General features: G+C 55.9%; 4 protein-coding genes across 4 annotated transcripts; 2 read left to right on the top strand and 2 right to left on the bottom strand.

Moving 5' to 3' along the window:
* The first annotated feature begins 36 nt into the window (after positions 1 to 36).
* On the top strand, positions 37 to 2497 carry PV07_06783 (high osmolarity signaling protein sho1). Its single transcript, XM_016393798.1, has 4 exons — positions 37 to 757; positions 810 to 965; positions 1014 to 1136; positions 1198 to 2497. Exons 1-4 carry the CDS (start codon positions 623 to 625, stop codon positions 1699 to 1701), a joined length of 918 nt encoding a protein of 305 aa, XP_016247217.1. The 5' UTR covers positions 37 to 622; the 3' UTR covers positions 1702 to 2497.
* Positions 2498 to 2628: 131 nt separating this feature from the next.
* Positions 2629 to 4445, bottom strand: PV07_06782 (uncharacterized protein). Its single transcript, XM_016393797.1, has 2 exons — positions 3913 to 4445; positions 2629 to 3845 (listed from the first exon to the last, which is right to left on the bottom strand). The coding sequence occupies exons 1-2, from the start codon at positions 4060 to 4062 to the stop codon at positions 3168 to 3170; spliced, it is 828 nt and encodes a 275-aa protein (XP_016247216.1). The 5' UTR covers positions 4063 to 4445; the 3' UTR covers positions 2629 to 3167.
* Positions 4446 to 5611: 1166 nt separating this feature from the next.
* PV07_06781 (uncharacterized protein) lies at positions 5612 to 7468 on the top strand. Its single transcript, XM_016393796.1, has 4 exons — positions 5612 to 6029; positions 6092 to 6383; positions 6440 to 6646; positions 6698 to 7468. Exons 1-4 carry the CDS (start codon positions 5848 to 5850, stop codon positions 7010 to 7012), a joined length of 996 nt encoding a protein of 331 aa, XP_016247215.1. The 5' UTR covers positions 5612 to 5847; the 3' UTR covers positions 7013 to 7468.
* A 3663-nt stretch (positions 7469 to 11131) lies between these two features.
* PV07_06780 (uncharacterized protein) lies at positions 11132 to 13162 on the bottom strand. Its single transcript, XM_016393795.1, has 4 exons — positions 12443 to 13162; positions 12060 to 12375; positions 11624 to 11986; positions 11132 to 11559 (listed from the first exon to the last, which is right to left on the bottom strand). The coding sequence occupies exons 1-4, from the start codon at positions 12946 to 12948 to the stop codon at positions 11218 to 11220; spliced, it is 1527 nt and encodes a 508-aa protein (XP_016247214.1). The 5' UTR covers positions 12949 to 13162; the 3' UTR covers positions 11132 to 11217.
* Between the last annotated feature and the right edge of the window lie 303 nt (positions 13163 to 13465).

Genomic DNA, 13465 nt, shown 5'->3' with positions numbered 1-13465 from the left:
CCTGGTGGGAGCCTCTCTGCTTCTTCCTCCTGAACTCGATTCCTCACTCCTCAAACCACCACGACCATCTCTTCGACCACCAAAACATCCACCTATCTGCGTCCTCGACCATCCTTTACCACCCACACTCGTTCAGGCAACAACTTTCGATCGTCCCCGAAACTTCTTCTCAAACACCTTTTATTCCTTTCTCACATTATTTCATTCTTTGTCGATCGTTACCCTACCCCTTTGCCGACAGAGGCCCTTAGGAACCTGCTATCCACTCGTCTGTTATTCTTTTCTTAGCCTCCAGTCACAAGATATTCGCCTCCCACCTTCTGTCGATTGATCGGCGACTGTGGTTGTTTGCCTCTCTGGCTTTCGATTGTTCCTCCATCCGACACACGCCATTGCAGACCCAACGAGTGTCGAGAGACATACAACATTCCGCACGCACGCGATCTCAAGTGCACAGCCCTCCTGTGCTCGGATCAATCCTCAACCCAGCCTGCGCCTGGACTTTCGACCTCACTCGCAGTCTGCCCTCTATTGGCCACTCCCTCGACTATTTTGTGCGCGTCGACTTGATCGCGCTGGCATCCCCTTAACGAGAAACGCCGCTGCCGTTTGCTGACCCTTCATGCCCTCATACGGATCACTACACTCTCCCTCGTTAAAGAAAAACAACATGTTGGAAGCTCGAAGAGGAGGTCGAATTGATTTCGGCTATATTGTTGGCGATCCCTTTGCTTTGGCTACCATCTCCATTGGTTTGGTAAGAGACTCGTGCAAGTTGTGCCAGATTATCATGCTGATTCCATTGTCAGCTTGCGTGGTTGATCGCGTTCATCGCGTCCATCATCGCCAATATTCAAGACCCCTTCCCCAAATATGCCTGGTGGACGGTTGCCTACATGCTGTGCTGCATTGTCGGCATTACAATAGTTTTTGCTACGAACTCCACAAGCACATACAGTCTCGCGGTATGGACCCCCGACTACTCTAGATTCAATACGCCTAACGACGTGTAGATTGTTGGATACCTCGCGGCTGGGCTCGTCATGACAACATCTGCAGTGAATTCGCTCGTCTATCAACCACAGGGCGCCATGGAAGCCGCTGCTGCTGGCCACATTCTGCTCTCCATGGTTGCGGTACGTCAATGACTCCCCCTACCAGTGCCTTTGTCTTCCATTGTCGGCTGACTTTGTCCAGATCATCTGGATTTTCTACTTCGGTTCCACCCCGGCCGCGGCCCATCGCGAGTTCATTGATCAGTTTGCCCTGCACAAAGAACGCCAATCTTTCCGTGGGCCTCCGCAAAGCATGACCAATGTTTATGATCGCCCACAGACGACCGCTTCTGCTCAGCCTCCTCAAATGTACACATCTGCGCAGCTAAGCGGCTTTGAGACCTCTTCTCCTGTTTCGGGATACCCAGGCGGACCTGCAGGAGCGGCGGCCCGAGCCTCTGCACAACCCGCTGTCAACACCAGCAGCACCCCCGCTCCAGCTCAAGAAGTCAGCCCACCCACGGAGTACCCGTACCGCGCCAAAGCCATTTACAGTTATGAGGCGAACCCAGATGACGCGAATGAGATCAGCTTCAGCAAACACGAGATTCTAGAAGTGTCTGATGTAAGCGGCCGGTGGTGGCAGGCCAAGAAAGAAAATGGCGAAACGGGTATTGCACCGAGCAACTACTTGATCCTGTTATGAAACCACACACATCCAGTTTAAAAAAGATCTCAGGAGAGGTTGTCGCTATGAATGATGGCCGGTTACCATCGAGGTTCTCGACATCACACTAATGACCGGATTTTGATGACATTGTACCTTTTCTCCTTCTGTGCACATGACTTTCTGGACTCTATGGAGCTGCAGCATGCAACCTCGAAACAGCATTGATCAGCACCATACGAAACGCAAGCTTGTGCGTGCTCGATACCTTCCCCTGGTTAAATGGACCCGATACAAAGGAAGGCATTGGAATCTACGGGTTGGCAATAAGGGCTTTTGTGTTTTGTTCTTTCTCACCTGGGCGATGAATCGAACGGTATGGATATGCCCGCAGGGGCTTGTACAGGCGTCATGGCGCAAACTCGGATGGGGGCGAAGTGGTATGAGCGACGGTGGGCTCTGCCAACTGCAGGGATTTGGAGCAGGACTGGGCCTGGAATACCCCAACATTTCATTTTTCTTTCCGATCTAACTGGACTATGACGACGGCACCCGACATGGCCCGTCTGGTTCGGGATCAGAGTCGGTTTTGGAAGCATACCATGTGTCGACACTTGGGCGGATGGTACGTGACTGAAAGAGCTTGGGTTTTTGAACTTTACGAATCGCGAGACCGCAGATTTTTCCATGGTCAAAACGAAACGAATCGTGATTGAGCTACTTGTTTTTAGCAGGAAAGAGTCGATCGATATTTGAGCGATGAGACGAGCAGTAAGAGCAGATAGCCAGAAAGAAATAACACAGGATTACAGTATGGGGACTGACCTGTCATGTAGTAGTGTCCGTTCTATTCCTTGCGGCTGTGCCGTGTCTCCCACCGCAATCTGGACTTTGCCTTGATCTCTAGGCTGCCAGGGGGAACTACCTACCTCGTACTGTGCCTGGTATCTACCTAGCTCCCGGTAGCGGTAGGTAAACGAGTACTCCGTACCCGGGTACTATTTACGAGGTACCTACTTCTAGATACCTGAGCACATACCCCCTTTCCCTTCCCCTTGTCCAGAACCAGACCAGAAATCCGGGGACTATGCCACGCCATGTACGGAGTATGTACCTCTTGCACCGACTACATGCTCGAGACCCGCGCAGAGCGAAACTACGGAGTATACTGGGTATCGGGTGTTAGCTCTGGGGAATCTCTTGCAAGGGGACATCGGAGCATGCGTCATGGTGTTTGAAACGTGGGCATCGTTTCCCCTTGAACGTGGCGGTTTCCCTTGCCGTCGTAATAACAAATTCCTTTCCTTCTAGTCTATTCAGGATTCCAAATTATCCCAGACGTACTAAGCCACCCCTGTAAACCGAAAGCAAGATGAGAAGAAACGCTCGAACGCTTCGACCGTCGTCACATGGAAGGAGCAACAATGTCTTTACATCAACACCGTTCCCAGGCATATGGTTGTATTGAGCACAGAAAAGAAAAAGAATACAAGCAATGAGACTCGTTATCGCCCTGCCATCATAGGTTGACTCTGACTACTGTACGCCCCGGGGTTGTAACTCGTGTTGTAGTCATGAATCCCCAGCCCGGTTTGGTTCAGTGGGCTTGTCGGCTGCGCGGCGGGCATCTGTGCAAGATCATTGTCGTGATCGCTCTGGCGGATCGGGGCATATGAATCATCGAGTGAAGGTTTCTGGTATGCATATTCCTGCCTTCCACCCACGCCCGGGTGCTCATCGAAGTCTTCGTCATCGTTCCGCATATTACTCGAGAAATCATCCTGCGTCTGCGCAGAGAAGTCGTTCTTGCCTCCAGAAGCGGGGAGATTCTGAGGCATCATGCCTGTCCTCTTGAACGACATGACGGCTCGAAATGAGATAATTGCCGTGGCGATGAACAGCAGCATTTCAAAGACGCCAAACACGATGATTGTTTCCGACAGCTTGCAGCGCCCGGGACTGCCGTACTTGAAGTTATCGCAGCCCGTTGCATTCTTGTCTGTGCTCTTCCCTTTGCCCTTTCCCGCAGAGACATAGCTGGCGACGGCAGCCCAAGCACTCAGCCAGAGGATCACGGCCAGAGAGTCCAAGGCGGCGAAGGCGTAGACGTTGGAGAAGCGGCGGGCGCGGGACCACATGGGGACCATCACGAGGTAAATCAGGATGGGGATCGTGAGCCAACACTGTGCGTTGCTTGCGTTAGTTCCGGGCCATGGCTTTTCGCAGCTGGCAGTGGGTGAAGGAACTCACCAAGCCAAAGTACCAGCCGACTCGGCCATCCGTCGTGCCAGGCCTTGTCAGTAAGGCGATTGTAAGAACCCAGGCAAGGAAGAGAATGGCTGCCTGGCCCATATGAATGTAGTTCTTGATCTGACCGAATTGGTCTAGTTGGAGCCTCATCTTTGCTCGTGATGCTGGAGGACTGGTATTGTCTGAAGGGAAATTCTCGAAGGAAGAGGCGATCCCAAGAGCGTCAAATGAGGCCGCAACTCAAGAGACGGGCTCGGTCAGGCTGGTAGAAGATTGGGATCGGTTTGTCTGGTTTGTGTCACTTTTCAATCGAAGGCAAGACAAGACGTCAGGCGGAGGGTCCGTAGTTCGTAGGGCGAGGACAAGGAGGAACGTTGCTCAAAAAGGAAAGAAGGACCAGCAAAAGGTGAGTATACGAATGACAAAAGCACTACTGTACAAAGCTATAAAGGAGTGACAATAACGATGCAGACATCAAGTGAAGAAGCGCCTGTGCAAGACACGGGGCTCCAGGCCAGCTGAGACGCGAAAAGTTGGGGGCGCAGCGCCATTGTGGCGTTCGCCTGTGTAACTCGTAAGGCTGAGCCTTGTAGATACATTGCAGCGTTCGACGTTGGGTGCATTTCTACCACGGAGTACTGTCTTCTGTCTGATATCAATCTGGTATTCATCGCGATAACTCCTGCCTCCTCTACCACTCCTGCTACAGGTTTATGGGTTTCTCGCAGGAAAAACTTCATGTTCAGTCTCATTGGTCCCCATATGATTGCTCCTGGTGGAACGAATCCCACCGCATGGCCCGAGGGTGCGCTGGGATTGGCACGACCGGTGCCCGAGTCTACCAACACCTACAGTACAGATTGGTCATGGATTGGCATTCAAACCAAGGCTGGGTGCTTTTGTGAGCGACTCTTTCTCCTTGGTTCCACCCAACGATACCCGTTGGATATAGGGCACCAAGAAGTTAGATATGTGCTTATAGGCCGGCTCCTGACAGGGCAAGAGTCGCCTAGTCAGCCCATCTGTCCAAGAGTTCTGTTGCCTTGTGCAGTCGGTTTGGCGCAGACAACGAAGTGGGTGATGGTGGTATCGGCTGTTGAACAAGGCTGGCGGAGTAGTGTTTGCTCCTCTCTGCATATTCACCCGGTCTCCATCCTCCTTGATGCTGCGCCACCTCTTCAGAGACATGAACCGGTCCGTCATTCGTGAATAGACATGTCAGTCGTGATTGGCGTGCCGGCGTCTGCGAGGCATCGCTTTAGGAGAACCCAGTAGGTCGGTATTGAGCGGGTCAAAAGGGGGCGTCTGTCAGGTACAAGTCGCTCGCAGGTGTCCATGCAAGCAATAATTGATCGGTGGAGAAAGGACCAAACGCAGGGCTCTTCAGGCTAGCTTCACTGGGCAAGGAGGCATCACTTTGGGCACGCGAGACGGGAAGCTGATGGTGAAGTGAATATCCACGCCGCCAGCAGTTTTCGCCACTGGCTGGCATCTGACATGGGGGCCTGGAGCGCAGCTGTCACCCACTGCTTGGGTCTTTGTTAATGTCCGTTAGTGTCACCGGATGTCAGTGGCGCTTGCCCACTTCCGGTTCGCGCCCGCCCGTTTAGGCCCGCCGATTCGTCACTTCCGCGTCACTAAATTGAGCCCACCGCTATTGCCGCTAAACAATTAATTTTCTCTCGGCCTGCAGTCAAAAAGGCCCCTTTGGAATTTCCCTTCCCTTTTGTTTCTCATCAACCAGTTCATCCTTTGACTGATCACAACCCGAGCTCATCTTCAAACAATCCTTTGAATCTAGGGCACTTAGCTACCCTTTACACCCCTCCGTCAATTGATTCCCAAGGCAGCCCTTAGCTACCTGAGTCAAGTTCCCATCCACAAGTCCCCATTTCAAACCACCTGTCAACTCAACCAACTTGTGCCTCAGCCACAATGTCTTCTGCCATCGACAACCTTGCCGAAACCCTCAAGAACACCAGCATCGAGGAAGCCTCTGCTGCCAACAACGAGAGCGTTTTGGCCTCCGCAGCCGAAGGTCGTCGATTGTACATCGGGAATCTCGCATATGCGACCACTGAGGCGGAACTCAAGCAATTCTTTTCTGGCTATGATGTGTAGGTGGCAACTGTCGACTTTTTCTCATCCGTCCCTGTGGCTGATCTTTTTTCCCCTACAGCGAGTCGACTTCCATCCCCGTCAACCCCCGCACCAACCGCCCCGTTGGCTACGCCTTTGTCGATCTGAAGACGGCAGAGGAGGCGGAGAAGGCGATCGAGGAACTCTCCGGCAAGGAGATCCTCGAGCGCAAAGTCTCTGTTCAAGTCGCCCGCAAGCCCGATCAGGCCGCAACCCCTGAGGGTGGCGCTGAAGGTGCTGATGCCGACCGAAAAAGATCCGCAGGACGCGGTCGTGGTGGCCGTGGTCGTGGCCGAGGTGGACGTGGCCGGGGAGGAGCAAGAGGCGCTGCTGTACGTCAAGCGACGATTCCTTTGTCTGCACAACCTGATCACTGACATATTTGCAGGAGGGTGGAGCACCTGCCACAGACCTCGCAGAGAACCCCCTTCCTCTTACCGATGTCACTGCCGAAGCCAACAAGGCCGCGCCCGCCATCGATGCCAAATCTCGAACTCCCCGTCCCCCCAAGCAACGCGGTCCTCCGGAAGACGGCATTCCCTCGACCACTAAGGTCATGGTTGCCAACTTGCCCTACGACCTGAGCGAAGAAAAGGTATGGACCACAGACGCAAAATCAGTCGAATCGTGCTAACACCGTGTGCAGCTCAAGGAACTCTTCGCCGCATACCAACCCAGCTCTGCCAAGATCGCCCTGCGTCCTATTCCTCGATTCATGGTCAAGAAACTTGCGGCTCGCAACGAGCCTCGCAAGGGCCGTGGCTTTGGCTTCGTCACTCTTGCCTCGGAGGAGATGCAGCAGAAGGCTGTTGAGGAGATGAACGGCAAGCAGATCGAGGGTCGCGAGATCGCAGTCAAAGTCGCCATCGACAGCCCAGGAAAGGAAGACGGTGCAGCTGAGACCACCGAAAATGGCGAGAATGGCACTAACGGCACAACCGAAGAGGTTGCTGCTGCTTAGGTGAAGAAAGCGAGCGCAAAACATTGGTGAACACCAGCACAGGATGAAGGAAAGACGATATTCCTTTTAGCAAGGCATGCTTTTATGGGGAAGGCATGGGAAGGCTTAATTGCTTTTTCCAGGTGCACCTTGAAGGAGTGATGCTCGAGGCTGAAGTATCGGAACGACTAGTCAAGGGAGGTTGACGGATCAGCCCACACGACAACCATATCTTTCTTGCCTAGGTGGCTGTATCTTCCAATACCTTATAATATTTCTACCAAAAGTCCCAATGCGCCGCTCTATTGTGATCCTAGCTGAGCTTGTTTTGTTTTCCTGGTGGTGGCGTCTGTGCGATTCTCCTGGATATTGCTCAGGAGAGGGTACGGAACCTCATCTGTATTGCAACCAGAGATCCTGTTAATTTTGATGCGTCGGGGCCCTCTATTGCCTGTAGAGAAACGCAGATAGTGGCACGTCCGATGGACGCTTATGTTCTAGGTACCGCACACTAGGGAAGAGGCGTTCCATGCACCACCACTTGACGATCAAGGCCCACCATGATGGGACTCGGGTGATTCTCCAGGTAAGCCACGCCTGGGCTAAGCTGACCTCAACCACACGATATCGAGTACCGAGTACATCCAGCAGACGTGCGAAAGACACTCCAGACTGCGCGCACTCGCCCTCAACCTCTCGAACCGCGTTGATGAAACTCGTGACTAGGTAGTGTCTTTTGATTCCTGGCCCATGGACGAAGTGACTCTTGCCGTCTCCCGACGCAGGCGCAACACTCGACTCGATTTTAGGTCGATCCTTGTGGTGACCGCTTCTTACGCATTCAGACATGTAGCTCGCTCACTTCTTACCTCCAAATAGGTGCGGCTGAGGAAAGATGGCCTGGGCTCACGGCCCAGTTGTATGGAACTACATGTGGCTGAAAACGTGTTGAACAGAGCAATCTTTCTCTACCTAGCTACCCCTTTCTGGTCCGCTCTCTATCATTCTCTCCATTCGCCTCAGCCTTGTCAATGACACTCCAACATCCGCTGCACCACTAGCTCCCATTCGCGGCGACGTGGCGAGCACTCGCAAACGCCGAGGCCGGAACGGGCACGGGACTCTGCGGCACCAGGGTGGCATGCGACGAGTGCGGCCAGACCAGGCCGGCGAACACGAGATTGACGAGCTGCGAGTACTGGATCTGGGTGGCCGAGACGGTGATGGTCGTCGGCGCGCGGATCTCGTGCGGCGGCTGCACCAGGAACGTGGGCGTGGGCACCCCGCTGGTGTTGCCCGCGGGGACGGGTGCCGGGATGAGCATGGCCGGGTGGCCGGGCTTCCAGGCGGGCACACGGAGCTGGTACCGCACCGTCTCGATCCAGAAGGTCGCCGTCATGGCCGTGGCTTGGGCGTTGGGCCCTGTCGGGTTCGTGCCCGTGCCGGCGCTGGCCCCGACCAGGAACCCCGTGTTGGCGACGCCGCCGCCCAGCTCGGGCGCCGCGGGCGTGGTCGAGACGGTGAAGAAGATGGTCTGCGTGATGTCCTGGCCCGCGATGGCGGCGCGGAGGACCGTCGCCGGGTCGTCCAGCGTGGCCTGCGTGATGGTCCCCGCGGCGATGAACTTGGAGAGGTCCTGCGGCAGGCGCGCCGTGTCGGTGCTGGCCGCCGTTTGGGAAGGGAAAGTGACCGGTTTCCCCGTCGCGAGCACGGTGGGCGTGATGTCCACCGCCGGGATCGTCGGCGGGCCCGCGACCGTGCCGACGCTGGAGGTCGGGTCGAGGCACTGCGCGTTGATCGTTGTGCCGTGCGGGATCGAGCCCATCCGGTTGAGCGACTCGGGCACCACGGGGTCCGAGGTGGTCGCCGGGACGTGCATCCACAGCCCCGGCTCGAAGTGGATGCCGGACGGCACGCCGTCCCCTTTGCCCGTGGCCGGGTTGATCACGTCGTTGATGATCTGCGTGTAGGGCACGCCGTTGAGGAAGATGTCGCCCTGCGTGCCTGACCCGCGGTTAGGCACGTTGCCGATCGGCGGCTGGAACGCCAGTGTCTCCTGCGTCAGGTTGAGCTCCAGCGTGTTGTCGTTGGGCACCGCCGGCGGCGCCGGCGAGACCGGGTCCGGAAACGTCGTGTTGTTGCTGGTGCCGTTGTTCGGTCGGAAGATAGTGTTGAAGCCCGTCCCGTGGAACGTCCCCGCGAAGTTGGACAGCACGCTCAGCGGCGGGATCGTCGTGCTCGGCGCGGCGCCCGCTTGAATGACACCCTTGGCTGGGTCCGGCGCCGAACAACGCTTCAGCCTCTCGTCCTGCGGTTGGATCCTGAAGCTGGAGGGCACCTGGATGAATGGCAACGCTGAGGTCGCGGAGGATTGGGAGTGTCCATTGACTCCGTTGAGCACGGTCTGCGATCCCATGACTGACTGCTGTTTGAATGGATTTGGATATTCTGTGAGTGAAAAAATAAAATAAAATGGAATTTTGCGTCCGGTCGGAAAGAAGACGCCAGAGGACAAACCTCGAGCTCTCTTAAATGACATTCATATCGTGTTCGTGTGAGGCAAAGGAGGAGACACCGCCTCCTCGGTGCAAAGGGCTGTAAAGGCACAGCCTTGAAGGGGCCTCAAACAGTCCTTGGGGAGCGAACCCGACACAGGACATATGCGGTCTGATCTTTCTCAGCTTGTAAACGAGGACTCTGGGTCAGCCTTCTGCCAAAGACGACAAGCATTTCCGCCCTATCATGTCCACCTGGATGTCAATCAGCTGATGGAGGTTGGTTGGCCCTCTCCATCTCACAATAGCTGGACCGTGGCTTACATATCGTGTTTGTTGCCCTCCTGTCCGTGACTGAGGGCTACCAAAGCTTGATCGTGTCAAGAAGAGGGAAGAAACCGAAAAGGCCCGGGCGTTCTTCGCCTGGATCCGATCCCGCGTCAGGCACGGTGTTTCCATTCTGGCCAAAGTTTCCTGTTTAACCTCGAGTCTCACCCCCGTGCTTTGACGCCGGTGGACTGTCATCAGTGATTGCCAATGCCTTGTCGGCAGACTGATGCTGGCCTGTCCCGTCTTGTCCCGGATATGCTTAGACGTGTGTCCGTGTAGAAAAGACTCGAGTCCCTGTTCACCTCGTATTGGTTCCCGTCATCTTGACCACCGCCAGCCGATGTGCGAGGCCGAACGAGCATGGGATCCTGGAGAGGCCGAGGCTGAGGCTGAGGCTGAGGCGCCGCCAGTAGGCTCACGCACCGTTGATACCTCCGCTGACCCCTCCCTGCCTTGCCTGAGGTTCGGGGATGGGGATCATAAGGGGGTGGGTCAGCGACGCAACTCGTTTGGTAGTGTTGGTGACAATTGTATGTAGCAAGTTGCGGGTTTGACACAGAGATACCTTGATCCTCGTGTAACACGCCCTCCCTCCCTACCTCGGGTTGGGAAGGTGGTGGTAAGGCTGACGGCATCATTTGTCGGCCTGGAGCATCGGTTTCCGTGTTTGGTCACCTTTGTAGATCCATTTGTTTTTTTTTTTTCAGGCCGCCCTCGCCCTCCAGACTCGCTGACGAAATGTGGCCTAGCTGCCTCATGCGCCATAGTTCCCGGATGAGAATGTTTGCGGAGGATGTATAATCGTCATGTGCACGTCCTTCCAGGCATGATGGTTGTGGAAAAGCTCTGGGTCGGGGTGGTGTGCTGAAACGGGTCATGTTGACCACGCGCGAGGATACGAGTGAGTGAGTGAGTGATGGCTGGGGTCGGGATGAGCAAAGACGGCAAAGGGGAATACGGGCCGGTTCCCTCTCCCTCTCCCTCTCTCTCTGTGACCGCAACGTAGCTGCATAGGGGGTCTGGACCATCAGGGACCAGTGGCTATTAGTCGGTGTAAGGACTAAAGCTTTGTGGCTGGTCAGCGCGTTGGTCACTTGGTTGCAGTCGCCCCCCTTTTCATGACAGCCTTGCCGAGCCATGCATCCTACGATGGAAGAAGTGGCGGTGGTTGTCACGACAGGCAGTCTGAACACGAGCAGCCTCTAGGCTCTCTGACGAGCCGCTGCACAAGAAACGAGACGGCAAGTGTGTGTAATGCATCAATCTATTCCCTTCGTTCCCCGGCCCAAACTCGCCTACCAGCTTTGAACGAATGCACGATCCTATCTTACAATGTCTGCCTCTTGTTCACCTACGCACACCCACAATTCCCCCTCGCTGAGTTCCACGCCCCTGGGCAACCTATCCGGAGAAAGAGGCCTGCTTCGGCGCCGGGAGGCCCATGTTGAAGTAGACGGTCTTGACGTGGGTGTAGTTGTCCAGCGCCTCGCCGCCGAGCTCGCGCCCGATGCCGCTCTCCTTGTACCCGCCAAACGGCATGCTCCAGTGCAGGAAGTTGAACATGTTGACCCACGTGGTGCCGGCCTTCAGCTTCTTGGTGATGCGCAGCGCGCGCTGGTAGTCGTTGGTGTGGACGCCCGCGGCGAGGCCGTAGCTGGTGTCGTTGGCCGCGCGGAGCACCTCCTCCTCGGTCTTGAACTTGGCGATCACGACCACGGGGCCGAAGATCTCTTCCTTGACGATCTGCAGGGGCGGAAATTGTCAGCTGATCTATGCACGACAGCAAAAGAGGGAGAAATCTGCGTACCTTCATCTCGGGCGTGACGTTTGTGAAAATGGTGGGCTCGATAAAATAACCACCATCCTTGGAGATCGCGTGGCCACCCAGGTGGAGCGTGGCCCCTTCCTTCTGGCCAACGTCAATGTACCCGAGAATCTTCTCGTACTGCGACCTGTTAATCTGCGGGCCTTGGTCCGTCTGACTGCTGAAGTTGCTGCCCACGTTGGTGGCCGCCAGCTTCTTGGTGAAGGCTGCGAGGAAGGCGTCGTAGATGTCCTCGTGTACGTAGATGCGGGTTCCGGCGTGGCAGACCTGGCCGGCGTGGAAGTCGATGCCCAGGACCGACCAGTCGACCGCTTTCTCCAGGTCCGCGTCGGGGAAGACAATGTTCTGCGACGAATCAGTCTTTTGCTCGCGGGCGAGAGGAGACGCCGCGAGGAGAGAAAAATGTCGGGCGGCTTACCGGGCTTTTGCCTCCGAGCTCGAGCGTGACCTTCTTGAGGTTCGACGACGCGGCCGCCTTCATGATCACGCGACCCGTCGCCGTGGACCCCGTGAAGGCGACCTTGTCGACGTCCATGTGGTTCGCGATCGCGGCGCCCACGGTGGGCCCAAAGCCAGAGATCAGATTGACGGTGCCGGCCGGAAACCCAGCTTCGCGGATGAGCTCACACATCTTGAGGGCTGACAGAGGCGTGCTCTCTGCGGATTTGATCACGATCGTGTTGCCGGTGGCTAACGCCGGCGCGATCTTCCAGACGAACATCATCAGGGGGAAGCTAGTGCCAGGAATGGTCTGTTAGTCATGCTTTTTCCTCCGTTACGGAAATGTCGTGAGATACGTACTTCCACGGGATGATCTGGCCGCACACGCCAATGGGCTCCCTAACCGTGTAGGTGAACGTGCCCGGGACAGTGGCAGAAGTGCGGCCGTACACCTTGTCCGCCCATGTGGCGTAGTACCGTAACGTCCCGATCGAGGCAGGCAGATCGACGGTCCCGACCTGGTTGAGGGTGTTGCCGCTGTCCACCATCTCGATGGCGAGAAGCTCGTCCCGGTGTTTCTCCATCAGGTCGGCCAGGCGGAGCAACAGCGAGCCTCTCCAGGCCGGGTCCGAATCCGCCCATCCGCCCTCAAAGGCCTTCCTGGCGGCCTTGACGGCCACGTCGACATCTTCCGCCTGGCCTTCTTGGATCGACAGGATAGTCTTTCCTTTGCTGGGGTCCTCGACCTCGAACGTCTTGCCAGAGAGCGCGTTGACGAACTCGTTGTTGATAAATAGACCCGTGGGGATCGAGATATCCTTGCCGTGGATGGCGACGGTCTTGGAGGGAGCAGCGGCGGCAGACATTTCGACTGGTGTTTCTTTGGTTTGGTTTTTGTTAGACTTGGTTAGAACTCAGTGGATTGTTCCTGTAAGAGACGATTGTGGAATTGAGAGAGGTGGGCAAGACCAGGGACTCTCCCCCCTTTATACGCATGTCTTCTGCCGGCATGATGTGCTGCTTCCAGAATCCAGACAGCAGTATCGCCATCTCGAGTGCCGTCGTGGTGACGGACCAGCCGCTACCCCAGAAAGAAGGGATAGAGGAGGAGGTGTAGACAATGGAGGCGGGCCACAGCCGTCGATTGGCGTCCCAGTGCCTGAGGGAAATCTATAGCGGAAGAGGTCGGAGACAGTTCGGGAGATGCTTGGCAGCGGGATGCCGTCTCCAGGTCGGGGCCTCCCGCATATATGACGTTGATTGTATAGTGGTGATTAATATGCCGACAGCAAGCCATATTCGCTGATTAATTCCTGCCCGAACATGGCTGGGATGGGCTACCTGGAAGTAACACGCGAGGCAGAGTCCGAACTTGTACCTCTG

Source organism: Cladophialophora immunda, assembly GCF_000835495.1.
Source record: "Cladophialophora immunda strain CBS 83496 unplaced genomic scaffold supercont1.4, whole genome shotgun sequence".
Classification (NCBI taxonomy): domain Eukaryota; kingdom Fungi; phylum Ascomycota; class Eurotiomycetes; order Chaetothyriales; family Herpotrichiellaceae; genus Cladophialophora; species Cladophialophora immunda.
This window is presented reverse-complemented; position numbering and strand designations above follow the sequence as displayed.

What these genes read in the sequence shown, in the direction of transcription:
- PV07_06783 (XM_016393798.1), top strand. Translation starts at nt 623, where the DNA reads ATGCCCTCATACGGATCACTACACTCTCCCTCGTTAAAGAAAAACAAC. An exon ending in CTACCATCTCCATTGGTTTG is followed by an intron (nt 758 to 809) that starts GTAAGAGACTCG and finishes TTCCATTGTCAG; the next exon opens with CTTGCGTGGTTGATCGCGTT. An exon ending in CAAGCACATACAGTCTCGCG is followed by an intron (nt 966 to 1,013) that starts GTATGGACCCCC and finishes AACGACGTGTAG; the next exon opens with ATTGTTGGATACCTCGCGGC.
- PV07_06782 (XM_016393797.1), bottom strand. Translation starts at nt 4,062, where the DNA reads ATGAGGCTCCAACTAGACCAATTCGGTCAGATCAAGAACTACATTCAT. An exon ending in TCGGCTGGTACTTTGGCTTG is followed by an intron (nt 3,846 to 3,912) that starts GTGAGTTCCTTC and finishes AGCAACGCACAG; the next exon opens with TGTTGGCTCACGATCCCCAT.
- PV07_06781 (XM_016393796.1), top strand. Translation starts at nt 5,848, where the DNA reads ATGTCTTCTGCCATCGACAACCTTGCCGAAACCCTCAAGAACACCAGC. An exon ending in TTCTTTTCTGGCTATGATGT is followed by an intron (nt 6,030 to 6,091) that starts GTAGGTGGCAAC and finishes TTTCCCCTACAG; the next exon opens with CGAGTCGACTTCCATCCCCG. An exon ending in GAGGAGCAAGAGGCGCTGCT is followed by an intron (nt 6,384 to 6,439) that starts GTACGTCAAGCG and finishes ACATATTTGCAG; the next exon opens with GAGGGTGGAGCACCTGCCAC.
- PV07_06780 (XM_016393795.1), bottom strand. Translation starts at nt 12,948, where the DNA reads ATGTCTGCCGCCGCTGCTCCCTCCAAGACCGTCGCCATCCACGGCAAG. An exon ending in GGCCAGATCATCCCGTGGAA is followed by an intron (nt 12,376 to 12,442) that starts GTACGTATCTCA and finishes TCCTGGCACTAG; the next exon opens with CTTCCCCCTGATGATGTTCG. An exon ending in ACGTCACGCCCGAGATGAAG is followed by an intron (nt 11,560 to 11,623) that starts GTACGCAGATTT and finishes CCGCCCCTGCAG; the next exon opens with ATCGTCAAGGAAGAGATCTT.